We start from the raw sequence: 22,500 nt of genomic DNA, 5'->3' as shown, positions 1-22,500 counted from the left end.
CTCTCTCTTCACTCTCTGTTCTCTCACTTTCACGTGCCTTATCTCTCTTACCCTCACTCCAGATCCTTTCTTTTTATCAGCCCCCCCTGCGTTCTCTCTAATTCTTTTTATCTACCTCTGCCCTTTCTCTCTCTGTGATTCTTCATGTTCACTCTCACATTCTCTCCATTTATTTCTCTCTCTTTCTTTCTCTCTCTCTCTGCCCTCGTCTATGGTGACATCCCAAAAGATTTGTGACAATGCCGAAGTCCAAGCAGTTGTCCCAAATCTCGTATCCTGCCCGTATTGTCCCGAACATTATAGGCCCACCAGAGCAGAGTCTCTAGTAGTTATTGTCTGATAGAACATTACAAACTGTTTGTGGCGGTTGAGTCATCCTGAAGTGGGCTGCTCGTTGGCTGCCGCAGCCCCTATTGTAGCCTATCTAGCGAATTGATGATGAGCTTATTTTCATTCACAACATGGAGGCCCAGGCCGGTGTGCCGGGACCTGATGAACAAACGCCACTAAGAAACACAGATCCCTCGGCAGGCAGCGGGAGGGTAGGAAGGGGGTAGGAAGATATTGGGAGGAGAGGGTAGGAAGATATCAGGAGGAGAGGGTAGGAAGATATCAAGAGGAGAGGGTAGGACGATATCAAGAGGAGAGGGTAGGAAGATATCAGGAGGAGAGGGTAGGAACAAATCGGGAGGAGAGGGTAGAAAGATATCAGGAGGAGAGGGTAGGAAGATATTGGGAGGAGAGGGTAGGAACAAATCGGGAGGAGAGGGTAGGAAGATATTGGGAGGAGAGGGTAGGAAGATATTGTGAGGAGAGGGTAGGAAGATATCAAGAGGAGAGGGTAGGAAGATATCAGGAGGAGAGGGTAGGAAGATATTGGGAGGAGAGGGTAGGAAGATATTGGGAGGAGAGGGTAGGAAGATATCAAGAGGAGAGGGTAGGAAGATATCAAGAGGAGAGGGTAGGAACAAATCGGGAGGAGAGGGTAGAAAGATATTGGGAGGAGAGGGTAGGAACAAATCGGGAGGAGAGGGTAGGAACATATCGGGAGGAGAGGGTAGGAACATATCAAGAGGAGAGGGTGTGAACATATTGGGAGGAGAGGGTAGGAAGATATCGGGAGGAGAGGGTAGGAAGATATTGGGAGGAGAGGGTAGGAAGATATCGGGAGGTGAGGGTATGAAGATATTGGGAGGAGAGGGTAGGAAGATATCGGTAGGAGAGGGTAGGAACAAATCGGGAGTAGAGGGTACTGTAGGAAGACATGCAAGAGTCAAGCTGTGGCCGTGAGCACAGGGGAAGTGAGTGCAGGCAGCCACGAGAAGGAGTGATTGGTCACATGCATAAAATGACTTATGTTGCTGATGTCTCGATTACACAAAGCTGCGACAACACTATCATTGTGTTTTCTTAATAACCGACATTTTAATTTATAAACGTTTTTTTTTTTCCATTAGCATTACAAGTGTTATGGAAAGGCCTGATTTGCACGCACTGTTAAAGCACTGTCAAAATGCAGTTATTGCAGAATGGCCTTTTTCATAGGGCTAATGACATTTAGTCCGTCACCCCATCAACTCACCCACCTCCACCCGGTTACAAATGTCCCCCGTTCTCACCTGGTCGCCCTACACTTGCGCCTCTCTGTGCAGCAACAAAGGCATGGACCACCTGCACTGTATGAAGATGAAGAAGATGGTGCCGGTCTACGACCTGCTCCTGGAGATGCTGGACGCGCACGTCATGCACAGCTCTCGGCTGCCCGTACCCCTGGCCCCCACACCTCTGACCAGGGACCCCCCCAGGACCCCCGGCCCCCTCTCCTGCCCCAGGACACTCTGGCCCCACCCTGGGGTGGAGGACTACAGAGACCCTTCAGAGTTCGGTAGGTCTGGTTATATCACTTTTATATTCGCCATTCCAGTATGTTCACGCAGGCAAGGAATTTGGTGTCACTTTGGCATACAGTAAAAAGACAGTGAAAATATACTCTTTTATAATAATAATAATAATAATAATAATAATAATAACTGTAATAATAATAAATAGTAATAAATTGTATTTGGGGCACCTTTCATGGCACTCAAGAAAATATATTGACAATAACAACAAACTATAACAATATAAACAATAACAACAACAAAAAAATATGATAATATTGGGCCAATTGCTCTGTCGCTAGTTTGGAGTTTAACTTGGTTTTAAACTGGAGTTGGAGTTGGGAGTTGGGGGGGGGGCAAGATATAAAGATATGTATATAGACGCACACACACACACATAAAGTACATACATACATACATACAGTATACAGTATATATATTGGAGGAGAGGGTATATATATATATATAAATAGTGTAAATGATAATGAGGATTGATATAATGTGCTAGGTAGGTGTAACTGTGACCAAGTAGGAGCTGCTGGATGCTGATCAACTGGTCATGAGGGTGATGGCAGTAGTAGGGAAGGTGCTCTACAAGTCTTGTACAGAGTTGTTTGTTGCAGTCAGTCTGTGATGGACGGTGACAGGAAAAGTTCACCAATTCCAATGTCTGTTTATTTCCTCCATTTCTCTCCCTGTGTCATATACTTGAGTACAGTCCAGTAAAATTGCATGAATGCCCACGTGTGTTTGTTTATGTGGTGATGCACAGATAAAGCAGATAGGTTATTGTGTGTTCAATTCCTGTGAAGAAAAAATATGTGATGTATCAGAGATGTGTCAGGACTTATTAATTCAGTCATTTCTATATATAAAAAAAATAATTTACTTTTTGTTAGGACACTTCAGCACACATTTGTTAGGACACTTCAGCACTCTTTTGTAGGTCAATGCGTATATTTATGAATGCATTTTGTTCAGGATAGACTCATATGCGCTGTCCGTACCAATCGGGGTTGCATGTGTCGTAGCATTAGATCAATTTCTGGGGCATTGGTTGCCGAGTTCCGAGCCATCGCTGCTGCCATGGGAACAAAGTAATTTGTGTTCTCTGCTCGAGACACCGCAATGTCATGAGAGAATGCATCACCAGGAAATGATCCTCTATGAAATTGCATGATTTCGTAGAGGATGGAGATCATTGTATTCTTTTCCTGAAATTAAAAATAGAGAGAGAGAGAGAGAGAGAGAGAGAGAGATGGATGCAATGCTCTGTTGTATTTCTGATTCCTTTTCTTTCCATGTCTCATTTTCCTTCTCTCTCTCTCTCTCTCTCTCTTTCTCTGGCAGCCTTGAAGTCGGACCTGTCCTAGAGCGCAGATGGACTAAGAGCTTCAGGAGATGGCTAGCGAGATGAGGGACAGTGTCGCTGACCGCTGTATGCCGTACGTACAAGGAAGTTCTGCCTGAATCACGTGCCAAACAGGTTTTGACCCTTGACATTGGACTTGTGACTTTTGAAACTGCACTCTGTATAAAACTAATCTCAGGAAACTGGGCCCAGAAATTCCTTCTGGGAGGGTGGGGGCTGGGGGGGGGGGGGTGTCGGGGACAGATGGGGGTGGGGGATGGACTTCTGAAGCTGTAATATCTGGAAAAATTCCAGGAGAACATTCCTGAAAAGTGGGATTCATTTGGATTGTTTTTTTTTGTTTGATTGTTTTTTTTTTTTTTTAACTTTGTTCTATTTGGCTCTTATAATGCGATGGAAGAAACAGAAGGGGAAAAAACAAGGGCATTTGAGTGCCTTCTATGTCATGTGTTTTTGTACAAAAAAGAAAAGAACTTCTAGTGGCCATGTGATATTTGCCTTCTGTGTACAGTCTATGGACTCAGCCCATACCAGTTGGGTAGACTTGAACGATTTCGCTTAAACCACCATTTTAAAAAAAAAAAAATTGTGGACAAAGCACAACCACATGGTCCCATGAGGACTTAACGCAGTATATGCACAGCGACATGTGGAAACTTAGTAGAACTTGTTTTGGGAAGAACAATGATAAATATAATGCCAATGGCCTCTCGAGGTTTCCCAGCTACCGGCAAACGTTGTAATTTAACCGTGAATGCAACCAGCAGAACTCATTCTGTGAGTAAAAACCGTAAGGGAGAAAAAAAAGAGTTGATGCAACTGTGCTCTTAGCAAATTGTCACTCAAGTGATGTTTCAGCCTTAATGATGTCCAATGAAATTGGCGTGCTTTTGCACAACATTTGTGATTTTTTTTTTTGGAGGGGGGGGATTCAGATTCCCTGCAAAAAAATCATCCAATGAATCTTTCGTGACCTCCAGAATCTTCATCTTACTCGTTTCACTTCAGCATCCTGTGCTGTGATTATTCATCAATGTTTTTGCTCACTGTAGAAGTCCATCCTGTCTCACCAGTTTCTCAGTCACCAAATGTTTGCACCGTCGTACGTTTGCACTTTTTTTTCCGGAGTGTTGGGGTGGGGTTTGGGTGTTTTCAGTTTCTCCCTCGAGGACCTTTTCTGCAACTTATACCTTACTCATAAAAATGACCAATTTGGAAGTACAGTATGAAATCCAAACCACGCACACCACAATCAATTCACTGCTAGCACCAAGGATCTCCACGAATCCTATGGGGATAACAACAAGAACATTACATAATCTGTCTAGTGGCAAGCCCAGGATAAACATTGACTACTGAGTGCCTGACACAGAGAGGGACTCCGAAAGGACTGAGGTTAGGACTGTGTCTGTGTGTGTGTGTGTGTGTGTGTGTGTGTGTGTGTGTGTGTGTGTGTGTGTGTGTGTGTGTGTGTGTGTGTGTGTGTGTGTGTGTTGTGTGTGCATGCGTGTGTGTGTTTAAATAGGTCAACAGGCCCAGAGAAGCACGATGGGATCTAGCACACACACTCACACTGCACTGGACAGTTGCTGATTAACGAGACGAGGGTTGTTTGTAGCCATTTGCAGCTTAAATCCTGTCTCAATGAATGAATGAATGTATTAAAAAACTTAAAACATTGCAGCCTGTAAGGCTTTTGATTAATGCCTTAAATTCAATAATGCATTTCCTTACCGAATTAAATGTATTTTTTATTGTTCAGTGAGCTGTTCCAAAGAATCTAGTATCACAGATTTGTACACTTGTGTCTTTTCTAGTAATTGTATTCATGACCCCTGTCTCTTTCTCTCTCTCTTCTTCTTAAGCAGTGATTTCTACCCTCAAAGGGGACTAATGTAATCAGGCTTTTAAATGTGTAATGTGAACGCTTTAAATGTCAAGGTTATGGTGAACCTGTCCGAAAGGAAACACACTTGTGATATTAAAATCCATGAAAGAACGTTGGTGACTCAGTGTTGTTGTGGTTGTCAAATTTTTCCATCAGGAATGAAATTAGAAACCTTTCTTGTATCTTTTTTGAGACCAAGTATTTTTTTTTTTAATTACAGTAGTGACGATGTGTTGTGTAAGTTACTTAAACGTTCACATCGTTATTCTGGATCTTTGTGAGATGTGAACTTTGCTCCATAAACAATGAAGGTCTGACAAATTGAAAATGACAAACCATGTTTATTGTCAGCGGTTGGACACACACCAATTGCTCTCATAAATAGACAATCAAAAGTCATCTATGTGTGTGTGATGACCATGGCATCAAGGATGCCCTGGTCACCAAGGAAATATTTACACTACGAAAACAGTCATACATCAAATATGAAACCAACCTCGACCGTTCAGTCACTGCTTTCAAATGCGGCAGTAACTCAGCATTTTAAACATGGATAAAGATATCAAGATCCATGTGAAGTAACGAGTTAAAACAACAGAATAAAACTGAATTATGTGACAAACAGTGCGGCTAAGAGAATAAAATGAGTAAGTCGTGCGTTTCTTTCTTGTCCTTGTTTATCACTAGATCGTAGTTATTCTCCAGTGGCCCCGAGATGTTTTTGTAACTTCTCAACACACGTCCATATTATAGAATCTACAGCAGAGTATAAAGCAGGCACTGTAGTTCCAAAAACATATCAAGCAAAATAAAATCAAATAATTACACCAGAACTTCTTACTGTGCTTGTTTCATGACTAAAACATTACAACAAAATAATGTTTGTTTTTTTCAGGTCATATCGGGCCAATTGCTCTGTCAGTTAGCATTGTGCTAGCTGTGCTACGATTTAAAACCGTGCTCCTTAAAACGGAGGTTTTGGAGTTTAACACGCAGCTGCGCACAAAGTTTAACGTGATTGCTGTGTCAGAAATGAGACAGGATCAGCTGATTCCTAGTTACTGGGGTTAAACTGCCTGGAAGCCGGAAGTACGCTGTTTTGAGTTTTACCCCAGCAGATGCAATCGTAATTCAACAGTCTTAACGCATTTCAGGATTTTGACGGGATACTTTTTATGACTCTTGTGGCTAAATGCGCTCTAAGTGCCAAAACACGTTGGAAATGTAAAGTACATTTTAATAAAACGCAAATAATGTTGAAATATATCATGAAATAGTCTAGGCTACTTTTGTGGAAATCTGAAATCTTATCCAGTAGGCTATGCTATTTATAACATTAAATCAGTCAATCAATCAATTGTCACGAATTAAATAGAACATTACACGGAGGAGCAAAAATAAGCCTTTTAATCGCCACACTTCAGCCCAACTATGGACAAATTATGCTGGGCACTAAACCCACATTCCATGGCTCCGTGCGCATTCCAGCCTTTACGAATCCATGTGGGACTAGGCTACGTATTTTGTCAGCCTAAACAGGACTACACCATGGCCAGGCAAAATGCATCTGTGCGGTGTAGGCTACATAATGTCACAACTGTCTTTAATGCCTGTGAAATGCATGTTAGTGTGTCGGATAGGGGCAGACGTTTTCAAATCATACTGCTCCCCGAGCGCCGCTGGTTGGTTGGTTCTCTCACGGGATGAAACAAGTACCTATTCTATTCTATTCTATTCTATGTAAGGGATAATCAACGACGCGCCCTGTGCGTTTCTAGGAAAATGATGCACTTATATCGAAGTGTAAAGTCCCCTCCGCCTGCGGCGTCGGGTCCCTATTACCACTTCGAACGTGCATTATTTTCCTATAAACGCACGGCGCGTCTTTGATTATCCCTTACATATTCTATTCAGTCATTGAATGAATGAAAGCGCCTCCCGCAAACAGCGGGTGGAAATCCCTTTCAACGACATGAAACGTAATAGTGAACCTTCAAATATAATAATATTTCAGTGCCCATCAGTCTCTACATTTAGCAACATCACCAAACAGTCAAAAAGTAAATTAAACCCCAAACTAAACTGAAAACTACTGCTTTTAATAGCCTGCCGGTGCCGCTAACAAAACGCATGTCTCTCTGGTCTCACAATAAAACGCAGGTAACAAAAGTTCTTGCCTGGAAGTCTGCCTCAAATAAATGCTTTGCGCAGCCTAAGTAGCCTAAATAAAGACCATAATCGAGGGTTGATGGTACGATCTACCGTGCGTTAGGCTATTTTACGAATAGGCCTACTCGTTCTTTGTACATTTGTAGTTAGGCATTTGCCAACTTAAGCAACTGCTATCTTGTAGCCTTTATTGTAGCCTACTGTGTAATAAGTCCAAACTAGCCAACAGTGTGTGTATGTGTCGGTTTATGAAGCGTAAGCTGTCACCTATCTTGCTATCCTGCAAACTATGGTTTAGTCTACCGCAAAACCATGTCCTTTCCGAGATTAGACTAACACGCATTAAATGCGCCCTCTAGTGGGTGATTTGAATTCCCTTGAAGACACAGCAATTGAGATCAAGGTAAAACGCAGCAGCAGGTTAAACCACAGGTGCATATGACACAGCAATGGAGCTTAAGTCGTCACGTGACTTCTTGCGTCACCACCGAGTTTAAAACCGTGTTAAACTCCAAACTAGCGACAGAGCAATTGCCCCATCATGATTTAGGAAAAAAGTTAACTGGAGCTACAAAAACCAAATAAAACAAAACAAACAGAAAATCAGCTTTGCTATATCTTGCACATTAATTGTTAGAAAATTTCAGCCAAAGTTTCACAAAGTGTCTCAGAGGAAATGTTACATCAAAATTCATTCAGTAGTATGGCTTCTTTTTATCTCTCCGGGAATAAATAGTACAAAAAATCATAATTTTTCATAAATTCATAAATAACAGATGTTTTAAAAATAGTTTTTTTTTCTTTCTCTTTCTCTATTTTTTTGGGACAGTAGCGGCATTTTCTCCCTCTCCCTTTGGAGAGATCAGAGAGAATGGATGGGTCAGCTTTGGAAGCAGGCCAGCCAATTGGTCATTGTGTGTGTGTGTGTGTGTGTGTGTGTGTGTGTGTGTGTGTACGTGTGTCCAGTACTATTATGTGTGCCTCAGAGTCAGCCTACATTTGTGTGTATCAGATCATTGTTTTGCATTATATAATATAACAGTATATGTGTGTGTGTGTGTGTGTGTGTGCATGTGTGTGAGTGCATGGAACATAGGCAGCGGGTCACTGGTGTTGCACAATATCCTCAGATGGATGGAGTCGGGTGAAGTTATTGGGGACCGTGCAGCTGAAACCATCCTCAGATAACAACGGTTCCAAAAACACTAGCACCCACATCATACATGATGTGCTTCAGTCTCTCTGTGTGTGTGCTTGTGTGTGTGTGTGTGTGTGTGTGTGTGTGTGTGCACGTGTGTGTCTCATGTCGCCCGTCACGTGGGCGGCGGCCCGTTGGTGTAGCGCAGCATGGGGTAGAAGGAGCGGGCGAAGTTGTTGGCGAGCGTGCAGCTGTAGTCGTCCTCGGACAGGGGCACCAGGCAGGCGAGCACCAGCAGCAGCAGGAAGAGCAGGTGCAGGGGGAAGGCGGCGCGCAGCACCCGCTGGAAGAAGGAGCGCTGGGGGGACGGCTCGCGCTTCTCCACCCTGATACACAGCCGGGAGAAGGAGACAGAGGAACGCGTATGGAAATGGTGAAATAATTATAGATGGAAATGATGCACATACTGTAAACATACACACACACACACACACACACACACACACACACATATATATATATAAGGTCATGTCATTTAAATAACTACAGGAAAAACACACACACACACACATATATATAAGGTCATGTCATTTAAATAACTACAGGAAAAATACACACACACACACACACACACACACACACAAGGTCATGCCATTTAAATAACTACAGGAAAAATACACACACACACACATAAGGTCATGCCATTTAAATAACTACATGAAAAATACACACAAACACACACACACACACACACACACACACACAGAAATTAAGTCATATTAACCATAATCACATCAAAATATAATTACAGCCCCATGGGTTTATAAATGGTATCAACTCAAATGTTCTTGTTTTTGTTTTTTTTACAGATTTATTTTTGGTCTTTTCATGCCTTTACTAACAGGACAGTGGAGAGAAGGCCGGAAATGAGTGGGAGAGAGAGATGGGGAGTGTGGGTTCAGCAAATGCCTTCAGGCTGGACACGAACCAGGGTCCCCTGGGCATCAACCCAACTTAAAGTCTAGGGTATGAAGTGACCATTTCTGTAGGCAATGGAATTCACACAGTCTTAATTACTTACTTACACAGAGAAAAAAAACTTTTTTTTTTTCTGTGAGGCACATTGGTGTGGTGGTTGTATGTGATTTGCTTGTGTGTGTGTGTGTGTGTGTGTGTGTGTGTGTTTATGCCCGTATGCCCGTATGAGTGTGTGTGTATGCGTGTGTGTGTATGTGTCTCAGCTCCGTGTGTGTGTGTGTGTGTGTGTGTGTGTGTGTCCGTGTGCCATGCTGGGCTGGTGGAGTCTCACCTGCTGCCTGTTGGCGATCGTTTGCCTCCTGCTTCCGATGGGGAATCCTACAGGAAATGGAAGACAGGCCTGTCAATCACGCTGCTTACAGCACGTCAACACAACAAATACTGATTCAAAAATTAATAGACAGCGAGCTCTGATTCTGTCCTTCTCTACATGAACACTTTAGGCAACATGCAGAAAACACCAAGAGCTGCAAAACTGTTTGTAAACTGCTCGAGGATTGTCTATACTTTACACACTTACTGTAGTATCTCCACAGTGGTGCTCTTTATCTCTCAACCGAGATTTGAGGTGAACATTAGCCATATATCTCTCGACGCTAGCGCTAGTCTTTCAAGCTTGTGGAACACTGCTCTGATGGCACCTCTGTTCCCTGACAGTGGTGTTTTTTTCCACTCTCGACAGACGGAAATTAACTGTAAGTGGATAACTGCTGATGGCTTTGAGGGCTCGTGCGGTGCACCTACCTTCGATCCCGGGATTCTTGCCAGCTGCCTGCTCTGATGTGGCGATTCAGCCGAGTCCTGCAACCATTTACAAGGGCACGTTTAGTGTGACAAACAGAAACCCTGTCAGAGAAGACAGCTATTTGGCTATTATAGGGGCCCCAGGAGCAGCACTGTCCAATATAGAAACTCAATAGTTTCACATCAATCCTCCACATTTTTACACTACAGCTCCTGGATGTTCCTCACTACTGGCTCAGCTTTTAAAAAAAAACTTTTTTTTATGTTTTTGCTTGAAGCGGCTGCTGGCTTTGTGGCTACTGAATTGTGGCTCTTGAATTTCCCCTTGGGGATCAATAAAGTATCTATCTATCTATCTATCTATCTATCTATCTATCTATCTATCTATCTATCTATCTACTGCTGCATGGCGTTAGCTGCTGCTTCTTGAGTCCCAGGGAGACCGGCAGAAATGGGCATGTCTGCATGTGTGCATTATTCTACACTGCTAGTGTGAACTGTAGCAGATGCAAGAGTGACTTTCACACACCGTAGCAGTGAGACCAATCAAATCGACACTTTAGAGTTCCTTGACTGAAGTCAAAAGACTGGCCTCTATTAGCACCATAGCAGTGAGACCAGTCAACAAGAAGCTTTAGAGTTCCTTGACTGAAGTCAAACACTGTCCCCTGTCTGAACAACCCCAAACAAGAGGCTTTGACAAACTAAGGCTTTGACTCCTCACAGAAACTTTTCCGATCTTAAAGAGACCCTATGCAACTTTTTCATAGTCATAAAATCGCTTAGAAATCGTTGTTTTGATCGACTGATAAGTTTTAGAACAGTAATATTTCCTCCCGCCCCCAGTGTCCCTATCCACTATTGCAACCTTGCAGTTTGTTCAGGAGACAATCGTTCCCTGTTTACATCTGGAAGGCTGACGCATAAAGAACAAGAAGAACCACACTTGCAATTTATATATTTATGTATAAATATACACGCTAAAGCTGTCGGGGAAGCTCTGCAGAGAAATATGCAATAAAACGAGCGAAAGTGAAAAACGAAACCGAAACTTAAAATGAAATTGCCAATCCTGCATAGGTTCTCTTTAATACTTCGAAAAAAGCCCAAGGGTGGCACACCATTTCACTGAAAAGCTCCACAGTTATGAATGTCTTTCAGAATCATTATCATCTGAAGACATTTCCCGTGGGAAAAAAAGAAGCTATTTGGGAGAGGTCAGTTCACTGAGTGCTTTTTATATAGGCTTCTCTGGATCCTCTGCCATTACTGATGCATCCATTCTGCCACCTGTTCAATCATTACCGACTCTCTGAGCTGATATTAGTGCCACACAGTGTCATTCTAATGTAACAATCCAGCCAGAAAATCTCAAATGTCTACAGAAAGACAGACATAAAAACCAAAGTCCTGAGCCCTGGTGCTTCAAAACCGCTGCCTGAAATGTCTATGTCCTCCTTTGGGTTGCGCTAACTACCTATATAGGCACATTTCAAACTCTACAAAAAAAAAAACCTCTACATAATCAGATCTATGAAAAAAAAATTGTACATTGACAAACACACACAAGCAAATAATCAAGCAAGCAAGCAAGCAAACGAACAAACAAAGAAACAAACAAACAAGTAAGTCTCACCAGTCTCCTCTGCATGGTGTGGAGGTCCTGGCCCACCCATCAAGTATGCAAACAAACAAACAAGTAAAACAAACAGACAAACAAACAAATAGCGGGCGAGTCTCACCAGTCGCTTCTGGACGGTGGAGAGGTCTTGGCCCACTTGGCGCAGCAGCAGCCGCAGCTTGTTGCCGATGACGTGCAGCTTCTCGCGGGCCTCGATGCTGTCCTCCGCGCTGGCCTCCGGGAGCAGCTGGGCCGTGAGCTCCTGGAGAGAGCCCACCTGCCTCTGGCGCTCACGCAGCTCCTCCTCCAGGCCCTGGGCACAAGACACACACACAGACACAGACACAGACACACACACACACACACACACACACACACACACACACACACACACACACACACACACACACACACACACACACACACACACACACACACACACACGGCAAAACATTACATTCAGGTAATTCAGGTAATGTCAGGTTGGTTGAATTTTAATTGATTTGATTCGATTCGAATCGATTCAATTCTATGCATTTCCATTCCAGTGAACTCAGATAAGTTCAGGTCAGATTTCATGAGTCCACATACAAAGTTTGGCTTTTGATACTGTACATGCAAGGGTTGCCGAGATATGAGCTCACATCCTGTTTGCCGGCTTTGCCTCCAAATTGGCTGTTATGGGAAAACGGTTGTACTTCAAAGAAGAAAAAACCCAATGCGCTTTTTCAGGCTTAGTCTGAAGATGATGTACGTCAAGTTTGGTGTAAATAAGACAAAATTTGTGACCTGTGAAAATTTTGTTTCACTTTCGCTAAAATCCAAAATGGCGGATTTTCGAAAATCGGACCAACGGGTCAAAAGTTACGTGTGTGAATGCACAACTTTTTACCAGACGGTTCTATAGGCTGCCATAGACTTCCATGGCGGAGGAATAATAATAAGAAGAGCACTAAGACACAAATGCACGCCTTCACAGCTTCACTGCTTGGCCCCCCAAAACACCTGCAATCGGCATCCACCAGGCAGGGAATAGGCTAGACGGAGAACCACTGCGTAAACCTCCAGACCACATCTGCTTTAAGACCACATCTTCAGTTCTCATTTCATGGAGACATTTTTTATAAGATAGATAGATAGATACTTTATTGATCCCCAAGGTGAAGTTCAAGAATTGAATTGAACTGAAGACAGGCAGAGATGCTTCAGATCTCTCCTCTCCTCTCCTCTCCTCTCCTCTCCTCTCCTCTCCTCTCCTCTCCTCTCCTCTCCTCTCCCCTCCCCTCCCCTCCCCTCCTCACTGATGTGGAGTGTAAACACAGGTGCTGACCACTGCCGTACAGTTTTGTCGTTCTGGGCAACAGTCGAGTGGCTCAATAAATTCTGAGCAATGGAACATCATCATCATTGGGGTCGCGAGCAGGATGACTGAACAAATCTCATTACTCGGAAAAAAAAAAAACCCCTCTTTTTACTTATTACGGCGCTGGTTGACTCAGGCAGGAGGCATGTCAAACAGAAGTAATGATGTTTCAGAGAAAAATAAGCTGCAGTACATGGAAAGGGAGCACGTACGGTTTCCCCCCTCGAGGAAGCGTGGGATGGAAGAGAAGCGAGAGAGCCACATGTGCGTGGACGAGGCCAGGAGTGTGTGCCAAGAGAGAGAGAGAGAGAGAGAGAGAGAGTGAGAGAGAGAGAGAGAGAGAGAGAGAGAGAGAGAGTGTGTGAGAGAGAGAATGTGAGAGAGTGTGTGTGAGAGAAAGCGCGCGAGAGAGAGAGAGAGAGAGAGAGAGAGAGAGTGAGTGTTTGTGTGAGAGAGAGAATGTGAGAGAGTGTGTGTGTGAGAGAAAGCGCGCGAGAGAGAGAGAGAGAGAGAGAGAGAGAGAGAGAGTGAGTGTGTGTGTGAGAGAGAGAATGTGAGAGAGAGTGTGTGAGAGAAAGCGCGCGCGCAAGAGAGAGAGAGAAAGAGAGAGAGAGAGAGAGAGAGAGAGAGAGAGAGAGAGAGAAAGAAAGAAAGAAAGAGGACACGAGTGGTTGGTTGGATCAGATATGCAAAATGTTCACTCTCAGTGCCCGGGCTTAGAGTAGGAACAGAACAGTCATCAAAGCCATCAACAGGATGCAGGATGTGTTTTTAGAAACCCAAGTGTGCTGCTGACACCAATATTATGAAATACAACACATAAACAGAACAACTAGTTCAGGAGGTGTATGGACACTGTTGTACATATCAGAGGTTATTATAGAGGGTGTATGTTTGTGTTTATGTTTACAGTCCCTGGCATATACTTTTGTCCAAATCAAAGATGCTTTTTGACCTGCAGTATATACAGTACATAGTCATAGTATGTATACTTTGTTGCTATGTTCAGTATATTGAACTGTACTGTACACAGAGGTGGACATCCCAGGTTCAGAAAGTTAAAGTCCTGCCAAGTATTTTATCCAACCATTTAGTAAACCAGCTCATCCTAATTAGCAGCCGGGTAGATCAGATCATTAGTGATATCATTTGTGATTTAAGTATAATTATATCACCAGTGATATAATTTGTTATTAAAGGGACACTTCACTGATTAGCATTAAGCTTCGTATCTGTAGAAAACCAGTCATGTTTTTGAATGGTTGTGCATCATTCCCTCAGTTTGCCTTGAGACGGGAGAAATACGGATTTCAATGAAACCCATGAATAGGATTTCCTGCTTTCAATGATGTAAAAAAAATTATGATTTTTACATCATTGAAAGCAGGAAGTCCATCATTGAAATCCGTATTTCTCCCGTCTCAAGGCAAACTGAGGGAATGATGCACGACCATTCAAAAACATGACTGGTTTTCTAAAGATACAAAGCTTAATGCCAATCGGTGAAGTGTCCATTTAAGTGCACAGGTAGAGAGATTAAATGGCAGGACTTTTACTTTCTGCGACAAGGAATGTCCACCTCCGACTGTACAGTTGTTGGCGCCTGGACTGGACATCGCCCGTTACCTTTAGCGTGGCCATGTGGTCGCGCAGGGCGGTCAGCGAGGTGGCCTCGTCGCGGATGTCCACCGTGTAGCGCCTGCTGTCCGCATGGGCCAGCCACAGCAGGAGGGCGTGCAGCGTCTCATGGAACTCCTGAGGGCAGAGGGCAGGGGTCAGGGGTCAAAGAGTGAGAGGGCCATCAACTGATTGATTGACTGACTGACTGATTGATTGATTAACTGATTGATTGACGAATTGTCTGGCTGACAGACTGACTGACTGATTGATTCAAAGTCAATTCAAAGTCAACTTAGCCCAGTATCATACACAATGGTCATTCAAAGTGCTTTAAACTAAATAAAATATATAAATAAATAAGATTGATTGATTCTCAATAAGACTGACTGACTGATTGATTGATTAATTAATTAATAGACTGACTGACAGGGCCTGTATGTACAGTGTACTGTAACTTTTCAGTGCATTAAACCTCACCTGAGAGCACACTGGCTCAGTGAATGAATGAATCAATCAATCAATATGTAAAGCCCGATATGTATCTATGATACGCCAACACGTTTTCCTCTAGACATTGACCGGGTTTCACAGATTTGTTAAGAAACTCCTAAGTGCTAAGAGATTCTTAGGAGCGCTCTAAGAATGTTCTAAGAACGCTCCTGAGAAGTTCTTAGCACTTAGTAAGAGCTTCTTAACAAATCTGGGAAACCCGGCCAATTGTGGTGTGGTAAACACTCCAGTGCGGCTCGCCTACCTGGCAGCGCATGAGTGTGGTGCGCAGGCTGCTCTCCCAGGCCTCCAGGCGCGAGCAGGCCTCCGTCCAGCCCTGGTTCATGGAGCGCAGGTCCTCCTGCAGCCGCCCCAGGTCCTCCGGGCCCTCGGGCCTCTCCGCGCCACCCTCGCCCGAACACTCGCCACCCTTGCCACCCTTGCCACCCTTGCCACCCTGCTGATGAAGCTGCTGCTGCTGCTGGAGCTGCTGGCCTCCCAGGTTCAGGGAGAGCATCATGGCCTTGTAGCGGGCAAAGGTCTTCTGCATCTCCTACACAGCAAAGGGAGGATAGATGGACAGATGGTTAGATAGATAGATAGATAGATCGATAGATAGATCGATAGATAGATTGATAGATAGATAGATAGATAGATACAGAGATAGATAAAGAGATACAGAGATAGATACAGAGAAACAGAGATAGACAGACAGAGAAAGATATCAGTCAGCGATGGGCATGGGGAGAGTTAAGCTTGTGCAACTATGACAGTCAGAATGGAGAATTATCATTAAGTCTGTGTGTTGATTCTGTGCGAATCATACTAATGACATAGTAATGGCGTACCTTGAGCTGCCGGACTTTGGCCTCCATGGCCTCGATGGTGGCGTCCGGCTCCGGCTTCTGCAGCTGCTGCAGCTCGGGCGTCACCTGGCCCAGCCAGGAAGTGATGTCGCTGAGGTCAGAGGTCAGCTGCTGGGGGTCTCTCTGGCTGCTCAGCTCCTGGGTCATGGCCTGCGCCTGTAGAAGCTCCCAGCGCTCGATCACTCCTGAGAGGAGGAGATGAGAAGAGGAGAGGAGGAGAGAAAAAAAGGGATGAGAGAGGATAAGATAGAGGGGTGGAATGGCAGGAGAAAGAAGAAGAGGGAGAAAGGTGGAGAAGTGTTGAATGGAAAGAGGAAAGAAGGGACGAAAAGAGGATAGAAATTATGAGAATTTTTTAAAAAAAAGGCAAAAAACCAGAATGGACAGAAAAGACATGAAATGCGAAGAAGAGAAAATGGAGTGAGATGAGAGAGGAGAGATATTGAGAGCCACTTCCTGTCGGAAAAATAATATCCCATCCATCTCATAACAGACAGAACATGTGTGCTTTTTTTGCACAAATAAAGACACAAATCAGTGGTTGGTCTGATATACGATGGCACTGTTTACATGCACACACAGCGCTGTAAAACCACTGACTGAGGTCACAGACCACAAACAGACAGGTCTGTGATCATGTCAGCATGTGGCTCACTTTCAAGAGATGCCTCGTAGCAGCTGCGCGACATTAAAACAAGCCCCTTTCTCCACTTCAAACATGACCACATCATGACCGGATTAACTGGCGCAATTAAAATGAAATCAAAATGAATTAAAACGGTCCCTGGTGTTAAGTTGTCCTACTCTGTTTTATAGTCAGAAAGGGGCGAGTGTGTGTCTGCTCGACTGACGTGATACTACGTGACGAGACACACATGGCCCACATTTGACCAGAGTCATGTCCAAACATACATAATGTGCAGCTTGTGACCGCTTGTCACACATGCACACGCACACGCACAAACTCACACACACAGACAGACACACACCACACACACACACACACACTCACACACAGACACACTCACACACACACACACACACAGACACACACACGCACACAGACACACACGCACACAATCACACACACAGACACAGACACACACACAAGCACACATACACACGCACAGACACACGCACAGACACACACACACACACACACACACACACAGACACACACACACACACACACACACAGACACAGACACAGACACAGACACACACAGACACACTCACACACACATACGCACACACACACACACACACACACACACACACACACACACACACACACACACACACACACACACACACACACACACTCACACACACACACACACACACACAGACACACACACACACACACACACACACACGCACACACAGACACACACACACACACACGCACACACACACACGCACACACACACACACACACACACGCACACACAGACACAGACGCACACGCACACGCACACACTCACACACACAGACACACACAGACACACACTCACACACACACACACACACACACACACGCACACACACACACACACACACACACCTGACTGCTTATCTGCAGTGGTGAGTCCAGTGAGGCCCTGCTCCTCCTGCTGCTCCTCATCATCCAGGATCAGAGACACGCGCTTCACACTCTTGATGCTGCCGCTGCACTCCGACATCAGACGCACCTGAACCACACACACACACACACACACACACACTAAGTTAACCGATCAATCCCACTGGCGCAGTGTGGGGAGTAGAGCTTTCTTTTGACAGATGATGTTGATGGTGGCTGGATGCATGTATGAATGTACAGTAGAGGACAACAGATATTTGTACATTTATGTACAGTATACAATGCAGGTTCTCTGGGGTGTTCAAGTAACAGTTTAAAGTACAATCAAATATAAACATATTATATATAAACATATTATATATATATATATATATATATATATATATATATATACTGTATATATAATGAAGGAACAGGGAAGGAACAGAAAAATTGAAAAGAACAAAAGGTTGTGTCTGTGTGTGTCCGTGTGTATGTGTGTGTGTACTTACATATCCGTGTTTGTGCGGCGTGCTGGTTTGGATGGGTGTGTGTCCTGCGCTGTCAGTGAGGTCCAGCTGGGAGTCTTGGGAGTGCCAGCTCTGAGACTTAGACAGGGACCTGCCTGGACCTGACGCACACAACACCACAACCACATCAAAACACATTTAACAACCATATCTAACAGCCTACTAAAGACTACAACTCCCAGCACCCCACTGCTCTCAATTAACAGGAACCATGATGGATGTTCATTTGATTATGGTTAAGTTCATTTCATTCTATATACAATCTAAAAACACAAACATGATATTAACACAAATGTACTTATTTGTTAAACAATGCTGCACTCCATGAACACAATAACACAGAACATTAATACATAATTTAAGACAAATCATATTTCATTAGATTATTCTTATCACAATACACTGATAATACAGTATACAATATCAATGTGATACAGTACATGCAGTTATGGCAATAATTATATCAAATATCAGCTGAAAGGATGCTTTGGCACGGCATGCAGTTATTAGTGTGGATCACGGGATATATATGGATTAATATAACCTGATCTCCCCATGCAATATTGGGTAAGTACTGACAGTTAAACAGATAGGAGGCTTATGTAGGTAAAGAGCTCCACATAAGCTACAGCCGCTTTGAGCGCTCTAAACCCCAACAAAGCCATCTCTGGGCTGGGCAACCCACACCGCCATGTCCCCCTGGGGGAACCATGAGAGATGGGGAGGTTAGAGAGAGGGATGAGAGAAGAAGAGGCAGAGAGAGGGAGAGAGATGTAGAGAGAGATTGTGTGAGTGAGAGAGATAGAAAAGGGGAGGTATTGGGCAAAAAGGGAGAGAGAGAGAGGGAGGGAGGGAGGGAGAGAGAGAGAGAGGGAGGAGAATGCACCATATTACTTAATTGTATGTAGTGTGTGAGCACCATCAGGGAGTGAGAGAGTGCAATGAGAAAGAGTGCTGATGGAGGAGTTGGGGTAGAACGTGGGTGGAGGAGGTTAGGTGGGGACGAAGGGGCTGATAGGGGAGGGGTGAGAGAGTGAGAGCTGTTCATGCAGGCCACAGCCACTCTGCACTCTGTCTGTGTGTGTGTGTGTCAGTGTGTGTGTGCTGTGCATGTGTGTGTGTGTGTCAGTGTGTGTGTGTGTGCATGCGTGGTGTGTGTGTGTGTGTGTGTGTGTGCGCGTGTGTGTGTGTGTGTGTGTGTGTGTGTGTGTGTGTGTGTGTGTGTGTGTGTGTGTGTGTGTGTGTGTGTGTGTGTGTGTGTGTGTGTGTGTGAGGGTTGTTGGGTGCAGGGGCACGGCGCGGTGTGGCAGCGCCTACCCGAGGTCTCCCCCAGCGAGTGGGCGGTGGCCTTTACGAACGCATCTGCGCTCTCAGTCACCTGCACATCTGGAGGGAGAGAGCGGTTGCCAAAGGCTGTCAAAGGCGTACACATCACATACAGTATAGACGCATATGCACACACACACACACACACACAGACAGACACACACACACAGACATTATACAAACAGTTGCAAAAACACACATATAAACACACAAACACACAAGTAAAACACACAAACACACACACAAACACACACATATAAAACACACACACACACACACAGACAAACAGAAATACACAAAAAACATTTCTGGAAGCTGGATAAATTATCCTTAAGGTGTTTTGCTTGCTGCACCACCATAGGATATGCGTGTGTGTGTGTGTGTGTGTGTGTGTGTGCGCGCGCGCTCCATTGTCATTCCTCGTCCTCACCTGAGAGGGTGCTGTAGTACGTCCCTTCCTCGTCGTCCTCATGGGAGGATGAGCCGCCCAGGTCCCCCGTGTGGTCCCACTCCAGCGGGATGGAGTCCACGCTCACGGGGGTCTCCCGACCAGAGCGCTCCAGCAGAGGAGCCACCAGGCACGCGGGGGCAGGGGCCAGAGGCTGCTGCTGCTCCCCCACCGAGGAGGCACCCTGCCTGGGCACTGTCTCTGGGGAAGCCTGCTGGGGCTCCGGTTCCTCCTTCAGCTCCTGGACACAGGAGAGAGGTCACAGATTACGGTTACAAATAGGGTTATGTTACAGTTACGACATACGAACACAAACAATACAATAATTAATTTAGCAATGAACAAATTCAAAAAGTTGATCAGACTATAGTGTCGACTAAAAAGAACAGTATCAATAAGCAAACCTAGTGAAAATAAACAATGACTAAATGGGAGAATAGTAAATAAACAATAAAGTTATTCAATCAATGATATAATAATAACTATGGAATATTAAGAAATAATGTGTTTGATTAAAACTAAACAATAAACTTTAGCTATGAACCATACTAATAATTCCATTGTAACTGTTCGCCTTTCAATATTGTTTAGGCCTACTGCTATTGTTCATTGTTATCATGTAGGTCGCTTTTGATGAAAACATGTTGTCATCGTAACCTTGAGCACAGAAGAACACTGAGGCAGAGGGGAAAATAAAAGACAAGAAAAAATAAAGAGAAAGAAACAAAGACAGAACGTCAAGAGCAACGTCAAACGCAGAGAGCCAGGCGTAGGAGAAGAGGGGAGAGGAGAGAGCTATCAAACGGTGAAGGTCATTTCATAGAGAAATACGAAGCGATACAGTTTTGGCGAGTCACGCAACCGCACATATATCAGCCACGCTACAAGGAGGAGGAATACAACTCTGAAGGCTGTCTTCTAGCCAGAGGCACAGTTTACACTATACAGGGAATCTGAAGGAGTCCGATAAGGAAGGAGCACATAACAACCCACAAGCAGGCAATGGCAACAACCCAGCTGTACTGGGTTAAACTGGTACATCATTCAATTTAAACTACAGTATTTCATTTAATGCAGGTCTGACCATTCTGAAAACGTTATTCGTTTTCATATTAATAAATATGCTTACTGCCTTGGGGCAGCAAAATTGGCTAGTATGCAAAAAAAAAGCATTATGAAGGATGATTGAATAATATTAATAACAACAATAACGTAATCATGCTAAATGCCTCTCATTAGCGAGTCCAGAGAAAGAAGAGGATGCTACAGTCTACAGCAGTGGTCGGCAATAGGCGGCCCGCGGGCCAGATGCGGCCCGCAAGCAAAAATATCTGGCCCGTGAGATCTTTTGAACCAGAGAATGAAAAAAAAAAAAAAAACTTTTTAAAAATCGGACTGCCAGTCTCAAACATGCTCTTTATTTTGAAACGTAACTTTCCAGAACAGAAGAATTTCAAGCAATCTAAATGCTTAGATATTTGTTTCATCTGAATACGAGTGAAGAAGCACGCATGCGAGGTGCAGCGTTAACGCACAACATGCAAAAACAAATGAAGTCAGTGGACAGCGCTGGTTCTCAAATTCCAAGCTAGTCCCTAGAACACGTGTTGTCATTCAAACAACGGACATAGGCTTATGGTGATAATTAAAACACGACTTCTTTTAAACAGGCCTGACATCAAACAGGCAATTTAAGCACATAGAACTGTGAAAAGTAAAACACGAGTTTCAAACAGCGTGCGTGTTATTTAGGAACGCAACCTTTAAATTAGCATGCTTAGTTTCGTGGTGCCGTCTTGTATCGCATGCAGAGACACCCTCGTTAGTTGTTACAGATCAGGTGGGCTTTGCATTATAGTACAATTAGGGAGGATGAATAGTTCTCTGCCCATTCATCATTAAATATCCTGTTTTCGCTGTTAACTTTTCTCTTCAGATTTTTTCATAGTGCCATTTTTTGACAGCTAACAGCAACGCGTGGAAATGTTTTTCTGGTGGTATATTATATTACAGGCATATAATAGCGCCCCCAATGACCAGTCGACAAATTTAACCTAGCCTACAGCCTGCTTGAATGTCTCTGCTCTGTCATTTCAAGAGCGCCTATCATTTTTACCTCCTCCGATATTAATTAATTAAATTAGCCATTGTTTTGGTTGTGAACTTGTGGCCCGCTATGTAATGGCTTGGAAAATATCTGGCCCGAGGCCAAACTTAATTGCCGACCCCTGGTCTACAGGGTGGTAGAAGACGCACAGGGATCTTGTGAGGCTGCAGTCTACTACAGTGTGAAAGATTAATAAAAGAATTGAATAACAATCTTAAGCCCCAAGATGCTGTAGGTGCCAGTGCTTTTAGAACAGCTTAGGGGCGTTATTAGGTACAATGCCAAGCAAAGTACTACAGACACCTGGCAAGGTTTCATGAACATCAACAAGAAATATAAT

At 44.1% G+C, this 22,500-nt stretch overlaps 2 protein-coding genes across 4 annotated transcripts in view; one reads left to right on the top strand and one right to left on the bottom strand.

The window, feature by feature from the left end:
* The window catches only part of esr2a (estrogen receptor 2a), a 34,985-nt gene extending 29,734 nt beyond the window's left edge, over positions 1-5,251 (top strand). For all 3 annotated transcript variants that reach the window (XM_062550190.1, XM_062550192.1, XM_062550191.1), the window contains 2 exons: positions 1,653-1,885; positions 3,231-5,251. In XM_062550190.1, the coding sequence (XP_062406174.1) occupies positions 1,653-1,885; positions 3,231-3,253 (256 nt within the window). In that variant the 3' untranslated portion in view covers positions 3,254-5,251. The remainder of the gene's footprint in view (positions 1-1,652; positions 1,886-3,230) is intronic.
* A 210-nt stretch (positions 5,252-5,461) lies between these two features.
* LOC134097384 (nesprin-2) overlaps positions 5,462-22,500 on the bottom strand; it is a 135,044-nt gene continuing 118,005 nt past the window's right edge. Inside the window, exons 102-112 of the mRNA XM_062550267.1 lie at positions 20,036-20,294; positions 19,597-19,665; positions 18,262-18,380; positions 17,753-17,879; positions 16,171-16,373; positions 15,588-15,875; positions 14,840-14,968; positions 11,972-12,163; positions 10,230-10,286; positions 9,757-9,803; positions 5,462-8,833 (exon numbers count right to left, since the gene is read on the bottom strand). Coding sequence (XP_062406251.1) covers positions 8,623-8,833; positions 9,757-9,803; positions 10,230-10,286; positions 11,972-12,163; positions 14,840-14,968; positions 15,588-15,875; positions 16,171-16,373; positions 17,753-17,879; positions 18,262-18,380; positions 19,597-19,665; positions 20,036-20,294 — 1,701 coding nt within the window. The 3' untranslated portion in view covers positions 5,462-8,622. The remainder of the gene's footprint in view (positions 8,834-9,756; positions 9,804-10,229; positions 10,287-11,971; positions 12,164-14,839; positions 14,969-15,587; positions 15,876-16,170; positions 16,374-17,752; positions 17,880-18,261; positions 18,381-19,596; positions 19,666-20,035; positions 20,295-22,500) is intronic.

Source organism: Sardina pilchardus, chromosome 12 (genome assembly GCF_963854185.1).
Source record: "Sardina pilchardus chromosome 12, fSarPil1.1, whole genome shotgun sequence".
NCBI lineage: Eukaryota > Metazoa > Chordata > Actinopteri > Clupeiformes > Clupeidae > Sardina > Sardina pilchardus.
This window is presented reverse-complemented; position numbering and strand designations above follow the sequence as displayed.